Source organism: Acromyrmex echinatior, chromosome 1, assembly GCF_024713525.1.
Source record: "Acromyrmex echinatior isolate Ae372 chromosome 1, ASM2471352v2, whole genome shotgun sequence".
Lineage (NCBI taxonomy): Eukaryota > Metazoa > Arthropoda > Insecta > Hymenoptera > Formicidae > Acromyrmex > Acromyrmex echinatior.
The window spans coordinates 7795278-7811824 of NC_141852.1; the positions used below are offsets into that span (position 1 = coordinate 7795278).

Sequence of the window (16547 nt, forward strand, 5' to 3'; positions counted from 1 at the left end):
TTTATTAAACAAAAATTTTTTATCATTATTGTAAAACATTCTTAAAACCATTCAACTTTTATTGAAAGTATTTTTTTCATGTCTTATGGTTTCAACGATATTCGCTTCAAAAGTAATCGATTATTTGTCTACCATAGCAGTGAAAAAGAGTGATACTCATGAACAGTGAAACTGCACGAAACTATTGTTAAATTGCAATAAAATTGAATAAAATTTTATTTTGCAGTTATAAAAAATACCAAAAATATGTTAATAAGATCTTACATATAAATAATGCAAATAATATAAAGATAACCAACTTTATTAACCGCAAACAAAAATAACCGACAAATTAGCTTAGAAGAATACTCGGCGGTTCTAATGTTACAATTTTTATGCGGAAAAATTTCTGAAATATAACTGTAAAGCATAAAAGATGCACATAAATTGTAAAATATATGTATAAAATTTAAAAAAAATGTTTAAATATGAACTTTTTTGTGCGCTTGTAATGAAAAAATGTATTTTATAATGAAAGTCGAGGAGATGGACACTCTAGACTGCCCTGTATTTGCTGTTTTAATTTAAAAGTACGCGTTTGTTTCGTGACGTGTGCATTTCAGAATTAATATGACCCATATTCTTTTAATTACATCTTTTAATTGCTAGACTTTTTAATTGCTCCCATAAGATAGTTTGCATCACTATTATAAAATTATCGTGATGCTTATCGGTTATCGTTTACAAAAGTGGAGTTCGTATAGAAATTGGCTATAATAAGATAAGGGGGAGCAGGTGACGTAGTAACTTTGCCCACGACGGTGATGATTTATGTTAAAAGAAGTAAAGAGGTAAAAAGAAAGTGGAATTATAATTCCTTAAATTTAACAAAAAAAATTATGCAAAGCTTTGAATGTAGACTTACGTTCTATTTATATTCTACCGCACACACTCATCAAAAAGACAAGTGACAATTATTATTGTTTCTCTTACGAAAGTGAAACTTTTCCTCCCTTTGGAGTTGAAATAGTCCGCACTGTTTACAGAGCGGTTATAATCTCTATAGAATCAAACATTACGTTTGTTCCAGAGGTGACGATGTACAACGATCGATCGAGCTGTTGGACAAGGTGCTCTCAGAGTACGACGAGCACGACGCAGAGAGCGAAGGTGGCGGCGGTGGCAGCGGTGGTGGTGGTGGTGGCGGCAGCGGCAGCGGCAGCGGCGGCGGCGGCGGTGGTGGTGGTGGTGGTGGCTGCGTCGGGAGCGGAAGTGGCGGAGGCATCGGGGATTGCGGCAGCAGCACGGAACCAAGCATTGGCCTCACGCCCGACGACGAGAGTCCGTCCTTAGGTATCCTTTTTCCCCATTTATCGTCTTTCCCCATTTCTTATTTCCTAGCGGGACTGCCGTTCCCTCCCCTATTTGCTGAACGCAATTAACTAACGTTCGCACGAAAGATGCCACTTGGATTGCTCTTGACGTTTATTATTAATCTTCCCTTTTACCTAAAAGATATTGGTAAAACCGAGAAAAGATGATTATTTTCCTGCTTTGAAATATTATGTACTGATACGAGTTGAGAGAGAGAGAGAGAGAGAGAGAGAGAGAGAGAGAAAGAGAGAGAGAGAGAGAGATATCATAATATGACAAATTAAATTAACGACCAATTTAATTTGTGATATTACTACTCTAGCTTCGGTTTAGAGCTGTGTTTTAAGATAATCGGCGCACTGTGCCATTGCTTGAACTAAAAATTATATAAATTCACAAGAAATATTATTAGAAGAATCGCCTTGGCTAAATATAGCACTTTTCATTCATATGAGTTTAATTTTATCGATCGATTTTCACTTAATATTGTTAATATATTTTCTCAAATTAAATGTTTACCTCCACTGTTTTATTTAAATTAACGACATATTGAGTAAGAACAGTGGCGACATATAAAAATAATTAAAAATAACTCAAATTGAATATAATTTGGCATTATGAATTTAACAGTGTACATTACATAGTTGGAAAATGTGTATTAAATTTAACACATTTTTGAATTCTAAACAGTCCGCCCAAATTTTTATGTTAATTTAACACAAAATAAATGTTAGCAAATAACAAATATTATGTAAAAAAATTAATGCAAAAGTAACACTAATTTAATTTGTAAAAACCTTGCATATATCATATACATTTAATATACAAACCAGTTGAGTTTTGACATTTATGACATCACTCTTATATGTTTATTTAAATATTCTTGTTCGTATCTTCGGATATTACAGGCATCACATCGCATGGTTTCGGAATTCTGCAGTACTGCTAATCACAGAAACTCTCCAGATTTGGAGTTATCACACGTATCTAAATTTTAATCCCAATTATAACAGAAAATAGATTGTAAAAGTCGTATAGCTCTAATTAATTCATTAGCCTTGACATAAATCTTTCAAAACAATTTTAAATTATAAGAGATAATGTAAAATGACAATAACAAATACATAAATTTTAAATTCAAGTTCACATTGTATAAATTTTTAGAAGATTTATTTTAAAGATGTCAGAGGATTTGGTGGTTGTCGTGTTATGATCTATGTTAATGCCAATGTTTCGTGAACCTTGCCGTTCACTTCATTAGAATGAGAAGCGCACTGATATTGAGCTGCAATTTTTTTTTAAGATCCAATGAAATTAGTTAACAATACTTAGGAATGTACCTCTTAATTTGCACAGTAACATAAGAATTAATTCTTGATATTAGGAGTAAACGAAATTGGATAAACGCAAATTATAAATCCAGAATGTATAGCATAAGGGAAAATCTTACAAAAAAACTTCTAAATATAGACACGTAGTCTGCAGCTACATACAGCTTTATTGAAAATGCATATCCGTCCGGAATGCGGCGACAGAAGTGTATGCTTAATCCGTGAATACTGAAAAAACATTTCTTAAATACGAAAAAAAAACACAGATATATGTGAGGCGTGAGTGGAATCAAACCCAGAATCACAAATCACTCTAACCACTCTTCACTCCTCTGAGCTTCTTTGGAGAACTCTCTTTTATGAACCTTATTGAAGGAAAAAGGAAAGGGGGAGGGGAGAAGAGGCACTTCCTTAGCTTATCAGGAGAGCAATCTTCCATATTTTATTTACGTTATAGTTTATGTTCTTGTTTAAGTGATCTGAACGGTTCTGTATTTTTAATTTTTAGAGCCTCCCCGTATTCCTCAGAAAATATGATGTGACATCATTGATGTCATTGTAATTATAGTAGTTGTTTTATCAAATAGTATTTGATGTCCTGTTTGAATGCTGTGTTATTCTGACAATGTTGATAATTGTGTGATATCTTTCAGTCTAATATCCCGTTGATGTTCTTCCAAGCGCACATTAATCGTTCTCCTGGTTTCTTGCAAAATATTTTGTACACTCTTGCGGAACTGGATTGCGGAAAAGTTTTTGGTCTTTAGAATTTTTCAAGATTTTATTGTTCGATCTTCCTTGAGAACTTGAAAATGATCTGGATGTTTGTTCAAAATTTTGCCGATTCAGTCTGTTATTCCTTTTACATATGGGGCAATAAGCTTCTCTTATTTAACTTATCCTGTAGTTGTTGTGTGTTCGAGTCCTTTGCCCTATTCTTATGTTTGCTGATTATTCTGAAGTCTCAAAAGTTAAAAGGTTTCTTTGTCAAAAATCTGATGTGGATTGGATGAGATAATTTAAATATTATTAGTGTCGAATATTCTTCATCGATGCGCCTTATACAGAAACATCTTTCACTCACGAAAGTAAAAAAATATGTTTTTTGTGCAACTTTTAGAACGTTTTTTCCACGCGATTCTGCGTAACCGAACGAATATTTTCGACAAAATTGGCCAATATCTGATGAAACGGAAATCAATATCTCAATTTCTCGAGTACACACATACTAGCAAACTGACATACTTGACGGCGAGAATTAGTTCGGTTCTTTTTTTTCCGGATATTCGTCACGAAACAGATAGAATGTCACGAATCAGAGAAATACCGTGAATTGCGAACTAGTCGAAAAAAATTTCATTTGGCTCATACTTTACATGTTTTGCACTTATTTATACAGATTCTTTACGTATACCAATTTGCAAACTTTACATTACTCGCGGAATGTTAATTAGGGACGATTGCATATCACTTAAGTTATTTTTTATTGTTTTTCTCATTTGGTATTCATTTATACGTAAATTAACGTTGAAAATTGTAGTTTGGTGTTTTAAGTACTTATTACTATACATGCTTTTACTAATAATAAATTAATTTATTATACATTACACATAACGCGCGCGCGCACGCTCTAAATCACGCGACACATTTTTTTTTAAAGTCCGAACTTATATCCATGAAAATGCACAACAATAACATACTCACACCCATACATTTTATTTATTCGTTTAGGAAAAAATGTTAATTTTTGAAGGTTGACAGGAGCAACAAGCCATCTCATTTACACCTCATTTGTGGTGCAACTACATACAAGTATGTGCACTTTATCACCAGACTCCACCATATACTGTTTCAGAAGAAATATTTGATTATAAAACTTGTTTTGGCTTATATTTTCCAAAGCTGCGAAATTTATTAAAGAACCAAATTTTGCAATTTTATTCTTACAAATATTATAATAAATAAAATAATATGTTCCTTATTTACGGTGCAAATACATGTCTTCGTGCTGATATTTTATCTCCTAGAAGTAATATTATGTCATAAAACCTTTTTGCTTTCTTATGTTAAGTAGAATGCTTAATTACAATTCTCAAATTATCAAATGCATTTATCAAAATCAATGTTAAAATTTCAATCCTTTAATCAAATTATGATTTAGCCAAATATTTAAGCTCAATAAATATTATAAGGAAAATTTTTTCTAAAATAAATTAGATCGTTATCAAGTACTCTCCCTAGTAGAATTTTTATTTGTCATTTATTCTTTTGTGTCTCGGCTCTGCTAATTAAAATTCGCACGTGGTCTTGTCCCGGATTAAAAGGATTCAGTTTTTCAATCCAAGAACCGACGATTGTCGATTGACGACTCTTTGAAAATAGAGGCATAGCGTCCTTCCAAAACGTTGATCCATATTTCGGAATCAAGTGCGTTCGATTCGCTTCATTCCCTTTCATGCGGATGCATGCGAAACAAAGCGTCTGCTCGAATGTCTTTCTATTCTTCTTCTTTCTTATTCATTCGATCTCTAAACCAACCCAACATATGATCGGAGTTTGGACGTAACATTTATTTTTGTCTATTAGACTCATTTCCTATAGTAACTTTATATAGTAAATTTCAGACAGTATATACATGTACACATTGCACGTAATATTACAGTAATATTGCAGTATTGTTGCAGTATATATATATTAGAAATATTATATATTATAGTATAATATTACAGAAATATTAATGTATATTACACATTGATAAACAACATTGAAATATTACAGTAATATTGTGACAATATAACATTTTAAATAGCAGAGTGACATTTATGATTATAACAATCACAAATAGCATAATAGTGAATAGAGAAGTTCATAGAGATGAAATAATGCTGAATGACATTAAAATCGTTTTAAGATGCTTCTATGAGCACCAATTGTCAAATTGCTAGTCAATTTAACTTGTGATATTACTGCGGTGTTTCAATGGAGTTTGCGTTTCAAAATCATTTCGGTGCGCAATTTAAAGGACGTATAATATATAAATTCACATTTATACAAGCATTTAAACTCCAACTAGACTGTTAAAAGTCATTTATCTCCTATTGTTTGTATAAATAAAAAAGACAGATTGAAAGAGTCAATAAATAATTGATAAAATCACTTAAAATGTGCATTTAAAAACGCTTTTGGTACAATTGAAAAAAATTTTTTTAAATGTAATTAATAAAATTCTTAAAGAAAGTAGACAGTCTGGAAAATCAAATAAGGTTTTTATACGAGAAGTACGTATAAACAGCTTGTAGAAAACGCATTTTATGAGGAAAACGAGGAGAAAGGATAGGGAGGAAAAGATTATCGTCGAATGCAGCCCCGACTTATCGGATAGCGAATCGTCGGACGTACGAGTCTTTGACTTAACTGACGTTTTCCTCCGTTCTGAGATATATATTTTCCCTTATTTCCATCGAAATGCTCCTACGAACGTACAACATAAACCTGCCGATTTGGCGGTCTGCCATTCAATTCGCGGAAAATCGGCGTGAAAGCATGTACACCCTCGCTCTCGAGAAGAGGGAAAGAGATGAGAATTGGACTCTCTCGTACAGAAATCATCGGCATTCTATCGACAGCACTCACTCTCGCCAGTGCACCTGCGAATGATTAACTGGGGATTATTTACTCTCATGCACTCAGGCATGAACATAGTAGTAATATCAATAAAGATAATTACACAAGCTTTATATGTAAAATTAATAGTTTATAGTTTATAGTTAACTAATGTGTACATAATTAAATAAACTATGTTATATATAGTTAACTATAAAATAGTTTACTGAACTATATATATGTATTATACTGTTAGAAATGTTCTTAAATTTTATTAATTTTTAAGTTACACAATTTGAATTTAATTTCGTGACATTACATTAAATTTAATGTATTTATAACTAAAAAGTATATCTGGGTACATAAAATTTAATATATTTTTCATGAAAATTTATGAAATTTAATATATTCATAAAATTTTATTAAAAGTACATTAAATTTCATAAATTTAATGTATACGTTTATTTCATTTAAATAATTATTGTATCTTAATTTTCAGTTAAATCATTCATTACTTTTAATTTTGTTCATCACCATAAGCTTCATTTACATGTAAAGGAAGCTCATGTTTACATTTCTAACAGTGTATATAATATAATAGTTAAATAAACTATTTCATTAATTGACTATAAAATAATTTATTCAACTATATGTGCACACACACACATACACACACACACACACACACACACACACACACGACACACATTACTTCTAGATATAAAACTTGTCTAAGTTAGTTGTATTCTTTATAATTGCTACTATTATTTTTCCCTGATTATGAGAGTGAGAAAAAGGAATTGATATTATGGTATCCATGATAATATTCACTGCGAAAGCGATATACAAAATCATTCATTAAATAATATATAATTTTTAATACTAATATAATAATCGTATGTGATCATGAATTGTTGAGTGTATATTCATGGTCATTTACTTTCACGTATGAATTTGTTTTATGGAACCATATATGAACGTGTCGTTATGCGACAATGCATGATCACATATGATCAAATATGATCATGCATAATCATATAAAATCATGCATGATAGTATAATATATAGTTATATCTAAATTAGTATAATAACCACGTATAATCGGATCGTACGTGATCATGTCAAGTCAAAATTCATGGAACACGATCATGGAATTTTCACACATGATCATATATGATCACTTTTGTATGATCATTTTTTCCGAATAATTACAGTTACAAATATAAAAAATTTTTCTTTTATAAGTCAGAAGTGTGTGAAGTACGAAGAAAAATGACTGAACGATCGATTTCTATTACTTCACTTCCCTCGAATTGCTTTTAGCAGTTTGGGATATCAGTGCTTGCAATGTTTTATCGTATTTCTAGGATCATGAAATACTAAACATCGATGGAGGTAATGCGATTTTTGTTCAATTTCGGAAACTGTTTGAAAAGGATTGTAAAAGACGTTGCTTTTAAAGTACATCGGAACTTCGGTGAATTAAATCGTTTTTGTCCTGGAAAGTCTCGCGAGAATATCCGTTCTTTCCCTGCGCGCTTTCATTCCTTATTCTATATCGCTCTTGGAAAATTTATCATAAATTGAAAATCGTATGTCAGCAGGACACCAATCCGAGGACGACGGTTACATGAGCATGAATGGTCGGAAAGCGAAAATGGCGCTACTAGCATTACGTCCGGTTCCGGATTGTCCAGAGCCTCAGGATCCAGCAGGTGTTTCGACGCAGGAATTTCCACCACCCCCAGAAGAAGCTGAACGTATTATTTCGACTCTTCTGCCAATGTAAGTATAGGATAAAACCGGATAATTTGAATAGGAACAAAAAATTTGAAATTGTATAAAAGATTAAGATCGCATAGTGTATTCAATCAAACATACAAAACATATTCTATTACATCAATAGTATATATTTTATATGATATATTATAGAATACATTATGTAATTTTAATTTTTGATATAATTTCAGAATTTCTGTTAACCTATCTAAATTATCCCTTATCTTTATCTTAAGACACGCATCGATCATCAGTAATCATTTATTGTATTGTATTTCCTCTTTCAGATTGTCATCTATCAGTTACAATTATGTGTTTCGACTCTTAATTTATCGGAATGTACTATTAATTTAAGAAAATGATATAAAAAGTACAATGACTGGAGTATTATTTTACATATATAGAAAAACTAAAAATTTAATAATGGTTTTATCATACATATGGTAACTTCGGTATTTACGCCGCACAGGGATTTACACCGCAAAAATAAAAAAAAAATAAAAGGAGGATAATTTGCATGCAATTACTCTATTGTATGCCTTTATGTTATATTAGTATTGTGTTATGATTTCAGTTTTTTATTGTTAATATTAATAAAATTTTGCTGTCAATTGAATCGATTTGTCAATATAACAAGTAGCGCAATCATAGCCCATAAACATAAAATGATTATCATAGAATTGCAAAAGATAATTTGATGATAAGTATAGAGGGATAGTACAGATATAACAAAAATGCACAATTGCTTAGTTTTTATATACTTTGTTTAGCTTAACATCTTATATATTCCATCTGTTTGGGATATATGGCATTTTTAATGAGCGAAATTTATGTCAAAATCATATAAAGTGCGCAGATTAAATTCAGTGCATTAAGTGCAATAAATGCATTACATGAAATGTGTATACTTCATTTCTAATATATGCAAAAGATGATTATCATTTATTACTTCGTATATGTATTTATCATATTTATTCTTTAATAAAATTTTGTAATTCATTTCATAAATTATTGTTTTATATTACGTCTCATTTCTAAACATTATTTGTAAATGTTTTATTATATATGTATATATTATCTAAGTAGCCATATATCCCACTCTTATGAGATACGGCAAAAATGGAAGTATTAAAAAAAATTTTTTTAATAGAAAAAATAAGTATTTTGGATTTATAATATTTTTTTCCATTATAGTAGACAATATAAAAGTTTTTACTGATATAGTTCATTTACCTTAACATAATAAGTAATACTTGTTAAATTTTTTTTAAGTTTTTGTAAATGAGCTAATTATTTTCTAATTGCATATCAATTCGATATTTCTCATTCGTTTTCTTTCGCTATATCTTATATAGGATGCGTCAGCAAAATCCGGACAAAGTTTAATTTCAATTTCCTGTTATATTTGACTTTAGTAATATGTGTTTGTTGATGTTTGGAGGTTAGATGTGTAAAGTTTTTCATTATCTAATTAACTTGTGATTGAGCTTAACTTGATGTTTCATCCAATGGACATCATCCATGACACCATGAATCACAGATGAAGTAACATTGGATAAAATATTAGGTTAAGCTTAATCACAAGTTAATCAGATAATGAAAAACTAAACCTAAGGTTCAGTTTTATAACTCATGATTAACGGTTAATCGAGGTTTAATTTATTTCTCATCTTTTTCCAATTCTAGCATTATAAAGAGATGAATAAGTTAAACCTTGATTAAGAGTTATCCATGAGTGAAACTCGGCCTAAACATGCATAATTTCGAAATGACTGCGTTAATGAGATCAAGTGCAGAATATAATCAAAGAGCAATATATAATATATTGAAGGTTATCGCACTGGAAAATCGCCGACTTAAGTTCTTCGGATACCCGAGATCGACTGTAAATAGCATCGCACAAAAATATCCGATTTCGGAAAAGTCCGAGGAGGATTCTGTTAATCCGACGAGAAAAATTCATTCGGAGGAGAAGACAGCAAAGATTCCGGCAATTGTTCGAAGAGTATAAGAATATAAGAGTTATTTCGGAAGTTCTAGAAACGTCGAAATTAGGAAATTGGTGACCATCTTGAAGGTGAGTGAGGCCACCATACATCGGATCGCTTACGAGGACTTAAGATACAGATTCTATATGTATCTCGATCAAGGTACAACAAATGCTCTCTGAAGCTGCCAAGATCAATGTAGACATGTTTTGTTCCAAGAAATTCTGGCTTCTCAATAATCCAGATTTAAACCTTCTAAACTATTACGTGTGGAGCGTTATCGAAAATTATTAAAGATGACCCTACACGGTCAATAATATTAATTAATAATATTAATTAGTAATATTGAACCAATAATATTGACAGTACGTGCATCAATATTTTTAGTATTTTTACAATCTTAAACGATCAGTATTATTGACAATATATTTCATTTTAGTTTCACATACTTAATTTATTGTACTGTGACATACCTGTGACATGGATCCCAATAAAGCGATACTGAAGCTCGGGAATCAAAATCCAGATTATCAGTATTCTACATCAATCCATCAATAACCACACACAATCAGTAATATTTGTCAGTATTTGTTAATACTGATAATATTAGTGTGTTGGGTCACCTTTAATTAGTCCAGACACCTCAATGTTGTATCCCTCCAAATCGTTATTGAGGCAGCATTCGCAGATTTGGACCGAGAGCATTTAAAGAGAAGCATATACTCATGCTTCAGGCAGAGAATCAAAGCAGTGATTGAAGTGAAAGGGAATTACATTGAATAACAAGACTCAGGAAGAATCCCTTAAATGACATATAAAAGCTTTTTTGTAAGTTTAAGTTTTTGACTAATAAACAATTGTTATAATAAACTGTTTGTTTTGTTCGAATTTTGCTGACACATCCTGTATATTGTAGCAAAATTACAACTTTTTTCTCTAGTTATCATCTCTACTGACAATCAAATTTAGATGATAACATTAAAATCATAGTTTTAAATAAAAATCCAGTATATTGAGTTTTTATATATATATATATATATATTAGGTGTTGGAATTAATTCGTAGCGTTTTACAAGTGATGGGAAGTACTTTCATTAATGTATTTTTTAATGCTCATGTGAAATAAATAACATTCTTTCATTAAAAAACGCTACGAATTAATTCCAACACCTAATATATATATATATATATATATATGTATGTCTACTAAACTAATAAATCATAAAGTTAGTACTATATTATCAATTTCTTACTTTTAGACCCGATTGCATCAAAGTTACTTTACTTTTGAGCTTAAAACCCTCTCTCTTTCTGTCTCTTTATCAACTTTGAAATAAAAAAAGAGAGAATATTAAGCTTCGCTTAAAGTCAAATCAACATTGCAATCGGACTTAAGAGTAAGAAATTGAAAATATAATATTAATTTTATTAATCTCGTCACTTAAATTTTAATAAGTCATGCAAACTTTTGTAAGACCAGTCGTCTTTAATAGTATCTCGTCGGTACTAATAATATTTCAAGTAATATTTTAAGATGTAAATATTGCTCTGTAATTGGCTATGACACTTAAGACTATATTTAAGACAGCTTTAAATATAATTTAATTGCTATTTCTCTTTTATACTGTTTTATGAGTTTGTGCAGTGTTTTTCTATTTATAAATGTGAAAATAAAATATTTTATTAACATTTCAACATTTAATAAACTAATTAAATTCACCGTGATATTTCATGATCTTCATTATATTATATGTTAAAAGTATTAAAAACATATTTTCTACATTATTGTCTACTTTATTACACACACACACACACACACACACACACACACACACACACACACATTCGTTTTAAATCATGAGGGCGGTAAAATGAGAAGAAAGCTGATGCGACGCTATAAATTTATCTAGATTATTCGATATATTGGAATCTTTATCCCATTTCATCCCTGTTTCGTTTGTCGATCAGGGTTTCGCCAGGAAACTCGACAAAGAAGAACGTAAGCCAGGCCTCAGAGCGACAAAGTAACGCCAGCAGCCGGCAGCAGTGGATAGTGGCCGTGGAGGATAGCATGCGTCATGGGAACGCGGTTACCACACAGACCACTCTCGTGAGTATCTTTTCGCTTTCTCTATTTTTCCGTTTTCCCTCTTTAATGGTTACTGATAATTCGATTTGCTTATGACAAGTCAGATCGACATACGTAGGTCTGTAAACCAGATTGGCGCCTAGGAGATCATAATCTTGCGACTTTCTCGTAGATGTTTGTCGTAACGATACCGGTTTATGAATTGACCGCGTAAAATCGAAACTATCACGTTTGATAAGCCCAATTCAAGCGAGACATCGATCTATGAGCTATTAAAGACTTCCGGATGATTTCATTAAGAATTGAAACATTTTCTGTATTTGTACTTTTCAAGAAGATAGATAATAATAAACGATTTATTAGGATCGCATAATATAAATATTACGAATTAAATTGACTAGCAATTTAATAATTTGATGCTTTTTCGTATTTTAAATGATCTTAATAATGCTAAGTGACTATTAAAATCTGTAAATATATAATTAATTCTTATTGCGAAAAATATTACCTCGGTCGGGAGTTGAACCCGGATCTCTTGCATTCCGTGCGAGTGTCTAAGTCTTTAGACTACCAAGGCCTGAGTAAAAAAACTGTTCTGTCAAAACAATATTTACTTTCATCTTTTACTTATTTATTTTCATCTTGTAAATTAATTTTGGAGATTCTTTTTTCAAGAAATTATTTTTTTTAAAGTATGAGTGAGAAATATCATAATATCTCGTCTTTTGTTCCATTCTATATGTTTTTCTAAATATGAGAAATAGATTCTGTTGTTCCTTTTTTCGAAGATGCTATACGTACTAAGTCTATTATATATACATCCATAACAGATGTTTAATGGATATCCATGATAAATTTATAAAAAGACATCTGTTATGAATATAATAGAGATCCCTATTAGAAATCTATTTGATTTCTCCACCATATGGATATCGCATGGAGCTAAAGGTTAGATATCTAACAGATGTATTTCGCTTGGATTTCTTTTTTGTATTACTTTACATTTTATTAATTATTTATTATTTAAAAGATAACAATGACTAAAAATTCCTATATTAAAAGATATGAAAAATTACATGACCTCCTTTTACTTTTTTAAGTTGGAGAATTTTTTGAATTTTCAATATATTTAACTTAAACGGAATTTTAACTTGAAAAACTTGATTACGATAATAATTAGTATCAGATATAATATGAAATGTTAGAACATAAGAAAAATAAACAAATTAAAATTTTTTTTACTTCAAATTACTCGCAACCAAATTTTCTAATACAATTTTCGGGACATTGTAACTTGATCTTATTGTAACTTAATAAATTTTGATAGCCGAAAACCCGTCACCAGCGGCCGTATGGTTGGGAGAATGGGACCGTAGAGTCGTTGCGGTTGACTCAACTGCCCAGTCCGCCCAGTAAATTCGCCAGTCTGCCGTACGATGTTAAGGTGTCCTTCAACTGGATCCCACCACGAACGAACCCAAGCGCGGTGGAAAAGCACCGGGAAGTACGTCGTCGTTCCTCAGAGGAGTATCTGGAGGACGAAGGTGGCAGTCATCAGCGACAGAGCAGTCCCGATCGCGTCAGCTACTATTTGAGGAAACATCACCGTCAGCAGAACGAGATCATGAAGTCGAGCAGCGTGGAGGACCGTCTGCTGATGAACAGGTCGGACAAAGAGTCGATGCGACGCACTCGCAACGATTCAGATTCAAGCGAAGGTCGGTTTTCGAGAAACTCTGAGTCCGAGAGTCGGTCCTCGATACCACGCTCCAGCTCCGTCAGCGTCGAACGGTTCTCTATGCGTGCCAACTGCGACTCGTCAGACTTTTCACGCGCCAACTCCACGTCGAACGAGCGTTTCCACTCAGACTTCTCAATCGCGGTGGCAAGCGCAAGTTCGAACGATCATGTGTCCGTGCCGACCTCCGAACCATTTTCCATACGCAATCTCGATTTTGTTTCGTTTGCGTTGCCGCACGTGGACTCGAGCGAACGTTTCTCCGCGCCTACATCCGACCGTTGTTCCGAGGAGCGTTACTCCGACCTGTTCTCCACACGTAATTCCGATTTCTCCGCACGAAATTCGGCCGATTTTAGAACGCAATCGGAGGAGGAGCGCTTTTCCGATGACTCCTTGGAAGAATTACTGCCACCACCGCCACCTATTAGTAAGAGACACTCTATTGCGTGGGAAGTTTCTTTGGAGGACGATCCTCTGTACGCACCCGGCAGCACCAAGGTTGTCGGTAGAAGACGACGAAAGAGCAGCGATGTATCAAGTAAGTGTTTTTTGGTTTACTTTACAGAAAAGAATAACAGAATAACAAATTTTTCGTAGCAAAGGATTTATTTATGAAAGGATTTATTTATCACATTCATTAATTCTTTGCTTTATGACTTAATTTGTGTTCATTCCTTAGTTAGTTGTCATATTCTTGTGTTGCGAAATTCGCAATGCATTCTTCGAAATTTTATTTGTATTTTTATCAAAATTTTCATTAATTTATTATGAATTATCTATAGATCATCATTTATGATTCTATTAAAATTCCATATATATATATATATATATTTCTATTTTTATTCTTATTTTATATAATTTATTACAATTAATTAAATCATATTTTCGTTGGCGTTATATACTCATTTTATTATCATAATAAAGAATTTTTTATTTCAAACAATAAATATTATAACTCGGCTCAAAATGATTAATATCAATTCAATAAATAAAAAGGAACCATGAGTCAAAGCAAATTATTATTGCTAATATTTTAATAAAAAATATTTTATAAACAAATATTTCGACCTTTTAGAAGATCCTTTACAATATCCTTTACAATATTAAAATACATAATAAACCATATAAGTAGAGTTACTTTAAATTAAAGCTCCTTTGAGATGAATTGATCAATGAATTAATGCCTTTGTAAGCCATGCACTAGATTTCGGTGTGAAGTATTTTCCTTTATTTAATCTCTCATACTGTTTGAGATTGAGATTGGCGCTATCGACTTTCTTATTACTCGCCATTCGGCATTCACTCGATCGAAGAGACGGTGGCGCCCTGGGCCCTAACGTATTTAGTTTCGGCCGGATGGTCCCCTTGCCAGCTAGCCATATTGTAGATACGTGCGCAGTTCATCACCAGCCATTACGTTTTTGTCGAGCTCTCGCAAAGGAGACGTGTAATCACGAAGCACGAAGTCATATCGTTTTACTGTACGAGCTGTTTAATAATAATAAAGGAGAGTGCGACCATAGTAAGCGAGTTATCCTTTAATCAAAAAGCGAGTCAAATCACTATCAAACATTGATCCTTCGAGCCGGATACTCGCAAAATCGAAATACAACAAACCGCCATAAGTACAAGGGTTGTACGGTCGTATTGTCGTACACGCCACAACACAGCATCGAGGTAAGTCTCCAACCTTCCTCTCATCAGTTTCCCCGTTTAATTCATCACTGCATTGTTACTCATGATGTCGGCGCAAGTATTAAAGGCGCTCAAGACCAAACGTACGGCAATAAAGGCACAATGTATGCGCACGTGGAATGCGATAGACGCCATAGATCCACAAGCAGTGTATATCGCATATGTAAAGCAGCGAAAAGAAAAATTTGCCACTTACTGGTGTCAATTCAACGAACTTCAATTGCAAATCATCGAGCTATTAGAACTTGCGAATGACTTAGAAAATGTCGAGGATCTCAAGGTCGAATAAGAAGCGGAATGTACAAATTCGAAGAAAATTATTTCAGTACCGCCGGTAAGATCGACGCTTTGTTAGCCTCTTCGGGCGTGTCTACGAGTGTAAACAACATGCAAAGTAACGCGGTAGAATCACGCGCTCTCGAACAGACACCGCATCAAGGTTATATCCGCAATCTCAGTCAAGTTTATTTATCGAAAATCGCGATACCAGAATTCAATGGTACTTATGAGGATTGGTATCCATTTTATAACACGTTTGAATCTATGATTCACTTAAACCCGAAGCTAACGAATATTCAGCGTTTCCACTATTTAATCTCTTCGCTCGAAGGCGACGCCGCGCACGTCAAGTCAATTCAAATTACTTCCGATAATTAGTGAAGCCTTAAAGCTATTAAAACAATGCTTTGATGATAAATCTGTCATTATACAAGAACATATAAGATCGTTATTCAATTTGCCTGTAGTGCCAAAAATGGATTACGTGTCACTGAGAAAGTTAGTGAATGACGTACTGCATCATTTACGCTCTCTAAAAGACTTGGGTAGGCCAGCTGATCATTGGGACGACCTCATTATTCATCTAATCATTACAAAATTAGATTCGAATCTTATTAGCAATTGGATCACATCCCAGCAGGTGAGATGCCCACGTTAAAAATGCTCACTGACTTTCTTTCACACAAGTA

The 16547-nt window shown here is 32.6% G+C and overlaps 1 protein-coding gene across 9 annotated transcripts in view; it reads left to right on the forward strand.

The window, feature by feature from the left end:
• Positions 1 to 16547, forward strand: part of LOC105153261 (uncharacterized) — a 177108-nt gene that overhangs the window by 99700 nt on the left and 60861 nt on the right. For 6 of the 9 annotated variants that reach the window (XR_015544707.1, XR_015544710.1, XM_087405007.1 and 3 more), the window contains exons 4-7: positions 1046 to 1332; positions 7889 to 8072; positions 12023 to 12164; positions 13471 to 14422. Coding sequence is in view for 7 of the 9 variants with exons in the window: in XM_087405007.1 (XP_087261133.1) it covers positions 1046 to 1332; positions 7889 to 8072; positions 12023 to 12164; positions 13471 to 14422 (1565 nt within the window). In the remaining 2 variants the exon portion in view is untranslated. The remainder of the gene's footprint in view (positions 1 to 1045; positions 1333 to 7888; positions 8073 to 12022; positions 12165 to 13470; positions 14423 to 16547) is intronic. The other 3 variants (XM_087405022.1, XM_087404998.1, XM_087405015.1) reach the window with 2 other exon arrangements.